The 12,450-nt window shown below is 48.7% G+C and overlaps 1 protein-coding gene across 4 annotated transcripts in view; it reads right to left on the reverse strand.

Annotated features, from left to right (window-relative positions):
* The window catches only part of mtor (mechanistic target of rapamycin kinase), a 92,641-nt gene that overhangs the window by 14,828 nt on the left and 65,363 nt on the right, over positions 1-12,450 (reverse strand). For 2 of the 4 annotated variants that reach the window (XM_076277173.1, XM_076277175.1), the window contains exons 32-37: positions 11,345-11,460; positions 7,800-7,877; positions 7,052-7,159; positions 4,577-4,702; positions 3,205-3,336; positions 869-984 (exon numbers count right to left, since the gene is read on the reverse strand). In XM_076277173.1, the coding sequence (XP_076133288.1) occupies positions 869-984; positions 3,205-3,336; positions 4,577-4,702; positions 7,052-7,159; positions 7,800-7,877; positions 11,345-11,460 (676 nt within the window). Of the gene's footprint in view, positions 1-868; positions 985-3,204; positions 3,337-4,531; positions 4,703-7,051; positions 7,160-7,799; positions 7,878-11,344; positions 11,461-12,450 lie in introns of all 4 variants that reach the window. The other 2 variants (XM_076277172.1, XM_076277171.1) reach the window with 1 other exon arrangement.

Raw genomic sequence — 12,450 nt, forward strand, 5'->3', positions numbered from 1 at the left:
CTTTCAAACCACCGAACCCCGAATATTGTTCTCTTTTGAAACAAAAGTGTTTAGACAGCATATGGACATGTGGATTTAAGTTTGATTCAACACTACAATAAACAGGATAATTCATCATTGTTGTGAGAGGAAGTGAAATGATGAATGATGATTACTCATGTCCTTCTTTGAAAAAGAAAAATGGCGAGCGAGAGGCCTACTGCGTCATGCTATATTTACGATATTTGATATCGCGGGGCTGACAACTTGTGTAAGCATTATCAAACACAGATGAACCTTGACCAGCTGCTTGGCCCTCAAGTGCAGTCGCCTGGCAGAGGATCATTCACGCTGGACTGTGTGTGGGTCTGATGATTAATGATGCCGGGCCCTATTGGTGATGTGAGGTCATGAAGAATGTACGGTCGTGCACATCCACACCTCGGAGCTTGGAGTTCAGCCGCAATGTGTTAGAGCATGTGTGGAAGTATCTGGGAGGGAGAGATTCAGTGCATCCCGTAGAGAAGGGAGAGCACTCTCCTCATCTGGCCTCAAACCTGGGTCAGCGGGGTACCACACCTGTACACTGACCGCAATGCCAAAGAGCCACGGCTGGGTGGGATGACTGCTCTCTCTTCCTCTGCTAGACATCTCTTATATGAAAGTGTGCATCCGTATGCGTGTGTGTGTATATTTCTGAGCATATGAGCTTACACCAGTGAATGGATCAGCGACTTGCTGCATTTTCTTATGTTTGTGTCTGTGTGTGAAACCTCAGTCCCGTACCACAGGCGGTGGTCGGTGAGGTTTCCCCTTCACTGTAAAGCGCTTCGGGTGCCTTGATAAAGCGCTATACAGATGCAAATCGTTTTGTTGCTGCTGTTGTTACCTGGCCATGAGCTTGTGCAGCTCCAGTTTGTGCTGCTGGTCCTCGGCTGCGATGGCGTGCTGTGCCTGCTGCTGCATGCCCTGCACAAAGTGCTGCATGTGCTGGAAGGCATCAATCTGCAGGACAGGGTTGGCGAGAGAGAGAGAGAGAGAGAGAGAGAGAGAGAGAGAGAGAGAGTGAGAGAGAGAGAGACAGAGTCAAAAGTGACTAATATAGCAGACGCTTTTAACCAAAGCATCACAAACGCGCAACAGCAGGTTGGACCCATTGTCAGCCGGTGACGTTACCACAGCTCCACCACGCCCGCATGATGAGAGATGGAGTGATAGTGGCTATGGTTGCTCTACAGAATCACACATATCAACTATGGCAATAATGGGGCATGGGTGGCTATGCCTACGGGTCGCAGCACAATCCTACAATAGATTTCAGGTGCCATATCAGCCAGGGCACTGGTTACCTAGCAAGCAGGGTGGAGCATTTAAGTTTCACACGCTCATGCAATGGAAATGACATCTGTACTCTTTTTGGTCTTGCTATGAGAGGCCCATTATTTGGTGGTTGGACAATGCTAGCACTTCATCTTTTCACTGGTTGTCGTCAACCTTGTCAAGGCTTGTACATTCACAGGCCATTTACAGACTTTTATCACACAAATATTGCCTCTCCTTGCCAATGATTGTATTGCTTGTCGTACAACATTTTTTCCTGTTTATATGTTATGTGCATTTGGTTCAAAGCTACACCCGACATTTCAAAGCAATTGCTAAAACAGCTTGCACATGATGGAAGATTTATTTTAACTGACCATGTAATAGTTTAAATATTGCAACTTGGACATTGTACAGAGAGAGATAGAGCCTTTTTTTTTCTGTTCAGTGTGGCCTTGTGTGATTTTGCCTATCTCTGTATCTTTACATGATTGCATGGAAATTTGTATGGGAGAGTAAGGTTAGGTTATACACAACACATTAAGGTTGTACTTCAGTTGAAGTAGGTACTTTGTAAGGAGACATTACCTATGCAGATTTATTAATGTTTCTTATGGCCTCAGTCCTAGTGTTAGCCTCTCCAGCAATCGTTACTCAAGATTTAGTTTTGTTGTTCTACCATAAGCTTTTATTATGCAGTAATGACACGGCCTTGATCCCTGTTACCAAAACATGCCCTGTGTGGTTTCCATGGAAAAAAATCCGGCATCCAGCACTTTGACGAGCGCCAACTCCTGTCTTCGAGAGCTGCGGCCAAGCCAGACTTTTTCCGGCCCTTATCTAACTGGCACTGGCTCTGCTGATTGACTCCTGACTGTGATACGAGGAGGCTCAGCGTGTTTTTGTGTGTGTCTGGAAATACTAACTGCGCAGTCCCGCGGCGGTTCCTAGAACGGAGCGTGTTGGCCCGAGCTCTGTATTGCCGTAATCACCTCTCTCTCTGCTCGAGACACATTTGGGGTCTTACTCGCTTGTTTATGAGGACGAGGGAGGGAAACAGGAGTACAGAGCAGCTTGGGTTTACGATTCCCGTGGAGTGCTGGGGACTAGCGAGGAGAGAGAGAGAGAGACAAGACAGAGGAAAGAGAGAGAGAGAGAGAGAAAGAGAGCGAAAGAAGAGAGAGAAAAGAGAGAAAGAGAGAGAGCGAGAAAAGAGAGAAACAAGAGCGAGAGAGAGAGAGAGAGAAAGAGAGAGAGCGAGAAAAGAGAGAGACAAGAAAGAAAGAGAGAGAGAGAGAGGGGGCAGAGAGAGAACTGGGCTGAGCGCTGAGGCTGACAGAGACGGATGGTGGTGGTGGGAGGAGGAGAGACACAGATGAGCCTCTGGCTGGGCTTGCTGTGTCTGTCTGTCCGTCTGTTTGTTTCTCCGTCTCTCTGTCACTCGGTTGCCTGTGACCTCAGCCCTGCTGCATGTGGGACAGTCCCGCCACGGCCGACACACCGACACATGTGTGCTCGCTCGCACCCTGACACTTACGTAATCCCCCGCAGACATAACACTTCACTAATGAGCTCGAGGAGGCGAGAGACGCTTCCAGACAGAGAGATGGAGAATCGGCAAGGGAGATGGAGAGAGAAAGAGAGACAGATAAAGAGAGAGAGAGAGAGAGAGAGAGAGAGAGAGAGAGACAAAGAAAGCAGAACATGAAGAATGAAATAGAGAGAGAGAGTGAGAGAGAGAGAAATAAAGAAAGAGGTGGAAGCAGAATATGAAGAATGAGATAGAGTGAGAGAGAGAGAAATGGAATAGAGAAAAAAGGGAGAGGAAGATGGAGAAAAGACAGGAGGAAGGCACTCCGTCTGTTTCTGCGTCTGGAGTGAGTGGCTGGTGGGAGCCGGGCCTACCTTGCGGGTGCTCTTCCACATGTACTTCATGTAGGCGTAGGTGACGTGGGGATGCGCCGTGGGCAGGGGGTGGTCCAGCTGTTTGGACGGGTCAACTCCCAGCAGGAGCACCAGGGTCTTGTGGGCCAGGGCCTTGACACGAAGAGAAAGAGAGAGAGAGAGAGAGAGAGAGACAGATGGAGTGAGTGTGAGTGAAATTGACCAAAGATAAGTGTGAAAAAAAAAAACACAAGAAGGTGCAAAGAAGGGACAAAGGCACACGGGAGACGAGTAAAAAAAGGTAAAGGTCTCTGCCTGTTATCCTCTTAGATCTAACACACCCATCCATCCATCCATCCATCTAATCCATTCATCTGCCTTTGCAGGCATGGCCCACAGGCCCCAGCAGGTCTGTCTGAACCCTGGCTATGTAAATAAACAGTGGAGTTAGCAGAGGCCTGCGGCTGTAACATGAACCACTCTCCCAGCCCAGACCCCTGATGAAGGGTGGGGGGGGGGGGGATCAGGGTCTCCACAACACTCCAGTCATTCAGCCTCTCTCTCTTTCATCCCTCCATCAGGAGCTCCCTCTCCTTCAATCACAATCTCCCTCTTCCTCGCAGTTGGCTTCTGCAGCCAATTCTCCCTCCCTTTCTTTCTCTCTCTCCCTCCCTACCTCCCTCTCTCCCTCTTGCTGAGGTCATATGTTTCTGAAGCGAGAGGGAGGGAGACAGAAAGAAAGGATGAGTGAACTCTGGAGGAAAAGGGGGGAGGGAAGGGGAAGGGGGAGAGAAAGGGGAAGGGGGGAGGGGTAAGCCCAACTTTCCACTTAGCATGGATCTCTTCCAATCAGCTATAATAATATTTACGCTGAATGCGGACGGCAGTAATGGGGGCGGGCGTAAACGGACGGGCATGTTTGAAGTGCCCAAACTCCTGCGGCAGGGAGAAACCCCACAACTCTCGTCTCTGGAAGTGTCTCCTGAAGGCGACCCTGCTGGCATGCCGAAGTCTCTCAGCCTAATGGGACTTTTATGTGTTTATGCCAATTTAACAAGTATAGAGACTCGCTCATTAGAGCATAGTTTAAAGCTTACACCAACCATGCTATTTGTTACTAAAGTTGCGGATTTCAATGGTAGCTTAGCTGAGAGAGTGCCAACGGAAAAGCCATCCATCTTGTTTTCAGTGAAAGAAAAAAGGGTCTTTTCCCAACAGAATAATAATGTTCTGCTCTGGGGCGTCTCATTTGTCCATCTAATAATACCAAACGCTTTCCACAAAAGCACTAATGTGTTACATCATTTTAGCTGAAGGGGAAAAAAATAGTGATTTGTTGTCACTGTACCATCTGTCCAGTCTGCTCCCTGACGTCCTCATGGTGTCCACTCACCAGACGCCCGCTCTTGCCGCAGAGGCTGGCGTACTTAAGCCAGGTGCGCATGTCTTCGTGCGGGTTGATGACCAGCGAGCGCACCATCAGGATACGCTGCCAGTCCTCCACGATTCGCTGGCAGCCCTGCAACACACACACACACACACACAGAGACACACACACAGAGACACACACACACACACACAGAGACACACACACACACACAAACACACAGTGTTCAGCCAAAACCCTGCAGTCAGCAACACTTCAGTTCCATTCAATACAATTTCATCTACACAGCACTCCTACCAAGGAGCAGTCTTAATGCTTTCACCAACTAGAGCCTCCTAAAAGGACATTTATAGTGCCAATGGTGAGGACTGAGTATCATGGGGAACACTCCACGTGCCTAAGGCTGTTCCCTGAATGTCAACTCTGATAGGAGATGTTCTGAATCGCTGGACATTTTTCTCATGTCTGTAAAATACATTGTAAGTGAAGGCCCTGCAGTTTACATATAGGAAGTGCGTGGAACGTTGGAATGCCATAAATACAGAGCGAGAGAACACTGTGATGTCTTCCACGTTAACTAATGGTTCCTTCAGTGTGTGTATGTGTGTGTGAATGGATGTAGGTATATATATGTGTGTGTTTGGACCTGCGTGCATTGAGAACTCCATCTTGTGAGGACATCATTCTTTGATGGCCCACAGCTCTCATGTGAAGTGAAATGCAGGGTACAGATACTCATTCTCTCACACACATGCTTGCAAGCACACACATTCATACGGAGCACTAGTGATCTCTGCTTCAGTTTGGACAGCAGCAGGCGTATGAGATCAGACCTGTAAATCAATCTGGGAAAGAGTGCTGTCAGTAATCTGTACTCTGCTGTGGTCATCAACATCTGTGAGTGTCCATATGAGTGTGTGTGTCTCTTCCATCTGACTGGTGGCCTTATGAGTGGAAAAATCTGGGACAACTGGGTTGCGATTCAACTCAAGACACTGCAGGCCCGAACACATTAAGACAAAGACAGACAGAGCAGAGAAAGGAAATAAAGAGGAGAGAGAAAGAGAGAGAAAGAGAAAGAAAGAGAGAGGAAGAGAGAGAAAGAGAGAGAAAGAGAGAGCCAAAAGAGCCTACAGAAAAGCAAATATGTCCGTGTTGGGTTGGTGTCTAGGCAACGGGACAAGCCGTTCTCTGTTTTACTCCGAACAGGCCTGTAAATGTCAGTCCCGGGTGCGGGAGAGACCTAGAGAGACCAAAGCCCGGCTGCAGCGCGCCATATTGCTGCCTTGGCTTCACACTGCCCTAATGAGTTTTGAATGTCCCAACCGTTCGGCTTCAATTCACCGACAGATCTTTTTTTGTCTTCCGTCTGGAATAATGCACATTGTGTCGAAAGGTTACGAGATGTAACCTCTGTCACACAGGACCACGCCTGATTGCGACTGACTCAGTGACACATAGTTGAAAGGCTGTTTATCGACACTGTGGCAGTCCATGAGAAAAGCGGCCCGGCTTCTGTGTGTTGCGTTTGGTCGTGTTCACGGGTATTTCGACGTAATCCAGCTTTAAAGGGATACGGTGGAAAGCCCTGCAGGGCAGTTGTTCGTAGCGTCGTGCACGGAGCGCTGGGAAGTGGGGGATTGGCAGCGTCTGCTCTCAACTCCAGGTGGATTTGCGGTGCGGAGCACTGCAGGGGAAACAGGTGTCAGCACCTGAATGGCGGACGATCTTCAATCGGCCCCATCTGCTTGGTGGAAATACACTTCAGAGAGGGGAGAAGGAGAGGTTCACGTGCCTGTGTGAGTCTCTGTGTGTGTGTGTCTGGGTATCTGTGTCTGTGTCTATGTCTGTGTGTGTGTGTGTGTGTGTGTGTGTGTGTGTGTGTGTGTAACTCTGCTGAAGTAGGGGACTGAGGCTCTGCCAATTTCTTCAGTGCCACTCAAAACCTGAAATGCCTTCCCAGAACCTTGGCCTCTGTGCCCAGCGGCCCCTCGGGACATCTGACTGAGGTGCTGGCACAGTGGACAGTTAGGGTGGCGCACGCAAGCCTGTCCACGGCACGAAACCACCACATCTTCTGCTGGTTAACAGCAACACACTGAATAATCAACCGTTTAATAAGCCGTTCACTGGCCAAGCTGTGGGTTAGAGATGGGCTCTTGTGAGAACCACTAGGCCATATCCATTTCAAAGCAAAAAGAAAACTTGCTGCTTGGGTTCAGTGTTTTAAAAATATAACTCGTATGTAATGAAGAGTTTATCTTTCATATGTGACATTTTCTTTATATTCCGTTTTCTGAAATGGTATAACAGCAATATGTTTAACATAGCATGTTTAACATAACATGTTTAACATCTGTAACATAGATGCATAACGCTGCATTTCTTTGGCAGGACACAACTGGAAAAGACTACTAGATGTTTTGAGTTATGCCTTAGTTATGTGTGCTAGTCACTGTGCACTTGGAGCATCCTACTTACCTGTAGTCTCTCCCACCAGGTCTCTCGGATGATGTCCCGGCGTTCAGGCACCAGTTTGTACTGGATCACCTCCTCCAGTTCTGACAGCATCTGACACGACACCATGGCCTGCAGCGGGGAAAAGAAGAGCACAACGCCACCCTGTCGTCAGCAGCGCCATGGAAACTCGAGGGCTACAATGGTGCCCAACCATCCAAAACCACTGACTCATTTTCCAAACCGATGACAACTAGATAGGAGCTGTGTCTAACGCAATCGGGTGCATTCATTTATAAAGCCGCTTCCCAACAACTCTGGCTTTTCATCAGGCTCTTCTTAATAACTATTGATTCTGGCATTCGAAGGGGAACGAAGAGACAAACAACTGAAGCCATGACATCCTGTGCCCATCTTCGGGGACTTCAAAGCGGGGACGGATGAGTCTGTCTGCCTCTATCTTCCCTGGTCCACTCACTGTCTGTTGCCTCTGGTGATGGCGTGCACACAAACACGCTCTCCTAACATCTGCATGGGATAAGGCTCCTGTGATGTGTTTCGGAGAATAGGAATGAGGTTCTGTTACGTAAGTCGGGGCATTAGGCGACGTGGGAGGAATTTCGAGAGAACTGCGAGCCGTCTGATCCCGAAAGATCGCTAAACACGGCACATGTTGACACTCAGGGGGAGAATGTTGTGTATTTTCCTTCCCTGTTCGCGGTGGTGTAAGTTGGACAGGCCAAGTGGCTCCGAGCTGGATGTGTTCTCTTACCCCGTATGCTCGACTGTAGCTCTCCCCGGCCATGGCTGTCAGCTCTGCGTCCAGAAGGTCCCTCGCCTTGTCAATACACTGGAACACAAAACAGACACATATACACACACGCACACACGCACGCACACGCACGCACACACACACAGAGTTGTTAATAACCCTCATGGCTACGGTGACATTTTCCACTGTGGAACATTAAACAGGATAAGGCCCAATCGTCTGAAAGCTGCGAGAAAACAAACATCGGCTGGTGAGCAGGCTCCACGCTCCTCTGATGGACATCTGTCATCCACATGCCTGTTTACTCTCTACAGAACTCTGGTGCTTTTCCACCACCCACTGCTCCTCACTGATATAATGGGAGGTGAATGTGTTATTTCCTCCGAGAAGAAACGAGAGGAGGAATAGGGGAGGGGGGGCATCAAGTCATCAGGGCCTACATTAACGCTTTTTAATGCTCTTTCCCCTGTTAATGCAACAAACAGGGTTTAATGAGGCTCCTTGTGATGCAGGTGATGGGCAGGGGTCCTCCTCTTTAGTGGTGTGTGTGTGTGTGTGTGTATATGTGTGTGTGTGTGTGTGTGTGTGCACATAAGACTATGTGTCTGTGTTGTACATGTGTGTGTGTGTGTGGAGATACAGGCTGGCTGATTGCAGGGGGAGTGGGGGAGCTTGTTACTGACGATTCCTCTGAGTCAGCTGCAGGCCCCTGATCTCCCACAGCCTCTGTTAATGATCTGCATTACTGTACCTTACCTAATAAACCCGGGGTTCAACACAAAGGCAGGAATGCAGCCAACAAACACAAGCATGCACACACTCACACACACACACACACACACACACACACACACACTCCTGTGACTGCTTGCCAAACTTGGCACCTCCAGCTGCTTTGATAAGTTGACCCCGCCTGCCTGTTAACACCAGCGAGGGTGTCTGTGGGCACAGCTGGGCGCCTGCCCTGCTCCGACGCCACGGGAACGCCGGGACCCCGCGCGCCCAACCAAACAAGAGGGTACAAAAAAAACACTGTTTACTGCCACCTATTATGTAACTGTACTTTGCCCCCACAGTGACAGACATCCTACAAAAAAAACCCTGAATGCAGCAAAAACAAAAAAGAGGTTCTCAGAGTCTGCTCAGTCTCAGGCTCGAGAGGACAGCAATGCTTCACAGGGGCCAGCAGATTTACGGCCTTCTGGGGGGAACGGCTGTATTCCCCAAGTCGCAATAATGACCGCGGGGGATGAAGAGTCTCTCTGAGGCCTGTGAAAGGCAGCTGCTTTGGGAATCACTCTTCCAGGCTGATGAGGTGCCACAAAGTATGCGAGGGATGCCTACGCTGAGAGTAACCAAAGAGGAGAGTTCACAGAGGTACGCAATGACAGGCTGAAAATGCAATAAAATGGCCGTGAATATCCACAAGGTGTACTCCCTACGCATATCACAAATTGGTCATTTGGTTGTGGAATGGTTGGTTGGTCATGGGCCTTAAAAGGATTTCTTTTTTTGGTTGATTGAGAAAATCTGGGGTGACGCACACAGGAGGATTTTACAGAGATCTTTACTGGTCCAGGCATCACCTTGCGGCAGAGAGGAGACACTGGAGCCAGGGGATGAGGTCAGACTGTCCACTCCACTCGCCGGGGGGTGGGGGCGGGAGAGGAGGGGAGCCCGAAGATAAACGGACGCAGCGCTCCACCAGAGCGGGCCAAAGCGGCGCACAAACAGCATGGCTGTTTTGGCTCGGTGGGGGCGTCCATCTATCAAAATACGTCTCGCTTTTCCAAGGCCCCTGGTCCTCATAGAAAAAGGGTTTTGAAAAAGTAAATTAAAAAAATGGCCACCGCGCACAAAGGTGAGAGTCTCTGGGAAAAAGTGGTGGGATTACCAGCCGTGTCCGGAAGACACGACTGAGCCCTGACCGATCTACTGAGCTCTAGCCACATCTGGTTCCTATTGAGTATGGACAGGAATAACCTCTATAGACAAGGGGGGGGGGGGTGGTGTGAGGAGCACGGACCTGGGTCTGATTAGAGAATTCACCCTTCGCTAAGCCACACCCGAAAACCGCCACAGGCCAATCGTGGCTTAGCAACCCGTCACTAGGCACGGGAGGTCTGACAAGCTTTTCGAGTTTTGCCATGTTAACCTGTGGAGACTGAAAGCCTGTGGGTCATGAAGGGCACTTATTTGGATGTGTGGTGCCCTAACCCACGTAAAGACACAGTGAAATAACATGTTACACTATACTATACACTATCAGCAATCTATTTAAAATAACACCTATTTGAAGTACCATTCATGATATGTTGTCAAATATTGAAGTTGTGGGAAGTACATAGCTTAAATGGTATGTTTCTTTCGTCCCCCATGCCTGTTCCATTCATTCTGGCCAGAAGAGTCGAATGAAACAAAACGCACATTCGACTTTTGCTTAAATAACTCATGAACCGTTTTGTTCAGAGATGAAATTCCAACTGTATTTGACAGAGGACAGATGTAGGTAGCTTTCAGTGTGGTACGATGTCTTTGTAAATTACATTTCATTGAAAAGTCCCGGTTCTCCCCCTATGTAATAGACGTGCAGGGTGCTAAAGCTTGTCAGACATAGCAACAGTAACTAAGGAGGGCGGGACTTAGCGAAGGGTGAATTAGGAAATGGTGGTGGTGGTGATGGGGGGGAGGGGGGGGGTTTAGGAGGTTGGGAGAGTTAAGAGAGTATGAGAGAGTGATATGATGAGGGCCGTCTCGTCAGTGACCTGCCACTCGCCCCTTGCGGAGAGTGGCCAAACAGGTGTGCTGTCAGCACCTGTGTAAGTGGAGTCAGTGTGAGGGACCGCTTGATCAGCAGTCAATTGGGATCCTCCATGAGCTCATCAAACACACACACACACATGTACACACAAACACATGCACACACACACACACACACACAAACGCGCACACACACACACACACACACACGCACACACGCACGCAGACACGCACACACACGCACGCACACACACGCACACACACACACACACACATAACCCTGATGTCAAATGCACATGCTATTGCTAATGCACTGAGGAAGTGGACCGCCAGACCTCAGTGACACCAAACTCATTGAGTCCGGCTTGCTTTAATTTCAGGCCGCTGAAGTCGAAGATTTATGGTGGGCCAGTTACATAACCACAGTTGTAGAGATGCCACAAGTGTTAGTGTGGAGCCAGAATGGGTCTGAGCCACTTCCTCAACTGCCTCCTCTCCTGTTAATGCTGACTAACAATCACCCTGCTTCAAACTAAACTCCAAATCCAGCAGATGTTTAGTCACTCACAGTGTGAAAAGCACTCATTAGCATAAAATTCAAACAAATTTAAGTTGACACATTATGTAATAACATCTATCTGGTGTAGCAGCATCAGTTCTGGGCTCTCTCAATAATGACTCAGGACAGATGGTGGGTTGTTAGTGTCTCAATAACGACTCCCGGCTGTGGTTTGTTGTTTGACTTGAGGTGGTTTGTTTCACGAAGGGGCGCTGTCGTGTCTTACCTGCTGAGCTAGAGAGAAGAGGTCCTGATGCAGGGCCAGCACTGCGCGGTAGAAAGCTCCGTCATGGGTGTCCCTGGGAATCATGCAGGTGTACTCCTCCATGCTGTCCCAGTGGCCTAGGAGCCAAGGACAGCACATAAACCCTTCATTACATCAAGCACTGCGGAATATATTAACACACACTGGAGCTATAGACTGGAGCTTCAGTCATATTTCAGGACTTCATTCAGCACTTCAGGCTAAAGACAAGCCCATCTGTTCTCAGTCAAAAAGGGCTTTTAGTAGAACAAAAAAAAACCACTACCTGGGAATGACAGTGAACAGTAAGATTTATGCATTACGTCATTTCTATTTTCCCTGCGAAATCTGTAAACTATCAAGAGGAAGTGTGAATCACTATAGTTATCGCACAGGGCTTTAAATTCTGGGGACACTTTGGCTGTCTTCTTCACACACACAAACACACACACACACACACACACACACACACACACACACACACACAGATAAACTGAAAAAGGAGAAGCAACTGCAGGCTACAGTAGGCACATAAATGAAGCGTTCTGTCCACAGAGCGTATGCTGCAACAATTAGCTTCTACAGAACTGGCTACACCAGAGGTGATAGCAGTGCATACTTAACAAAATATTAGACCAGTCCTCTAAAATGATTCTTATGCTCCTTGAACAGAGCGCTTCAGTTGCGTGCCTGGTGCAGTCTGTCTGTGAAGCGGTCAGATAAGGATCTGCAGTTTATACAAAAGAAGGCCAGCGCCTACACTTCAACAGCGCTCCAGTTGGGATACACCACTTGCTCCAGCGAGGAGTGTGTTTATTTGTCCAGCTCCTCCTAATGGACTGTGTGGAGGTGTCTGCTCACAGTGGGCCCCCTTTGCTTTGGCTGCGGACGCAGTAGTAGATTTTGAGAGGGCGTTAGATTAAAGATTAGGGTTTTAGCAGGAGCTCCGGGAGTCTTGTTCATTTATTTACATGAAGCTGTGGAGTGTGGTCTGGGTAAAGCGGGATTTGGGGGGGGGGGTTACTGGCTGCGTCTTAAGGAGAAGTGTTTTTCCGCCTCGGCTAACATTATGATCGGGCTTCCCTGAG

The sequence above is a fragment of the Alosa pseudoharengus genome, unplaced genomic scaffold, assembly GCF_046254945.1.
Source record: "Alosa pseudoharengus isolate Yale_2024_CS ecotype anadromous, Long Island Sound unplaced genomic scaffold, YU_APseudo_1.1 YU_APseudo_1.1_scf_9, whole genome shotgun sequence".
Classification (NCBI taxonomy): Eukaryota; Metazoa; Chordata; class Actinopteri; order Clupeiformes; family Clupeidae; genus Alosa; species Alosa pseudoharengus.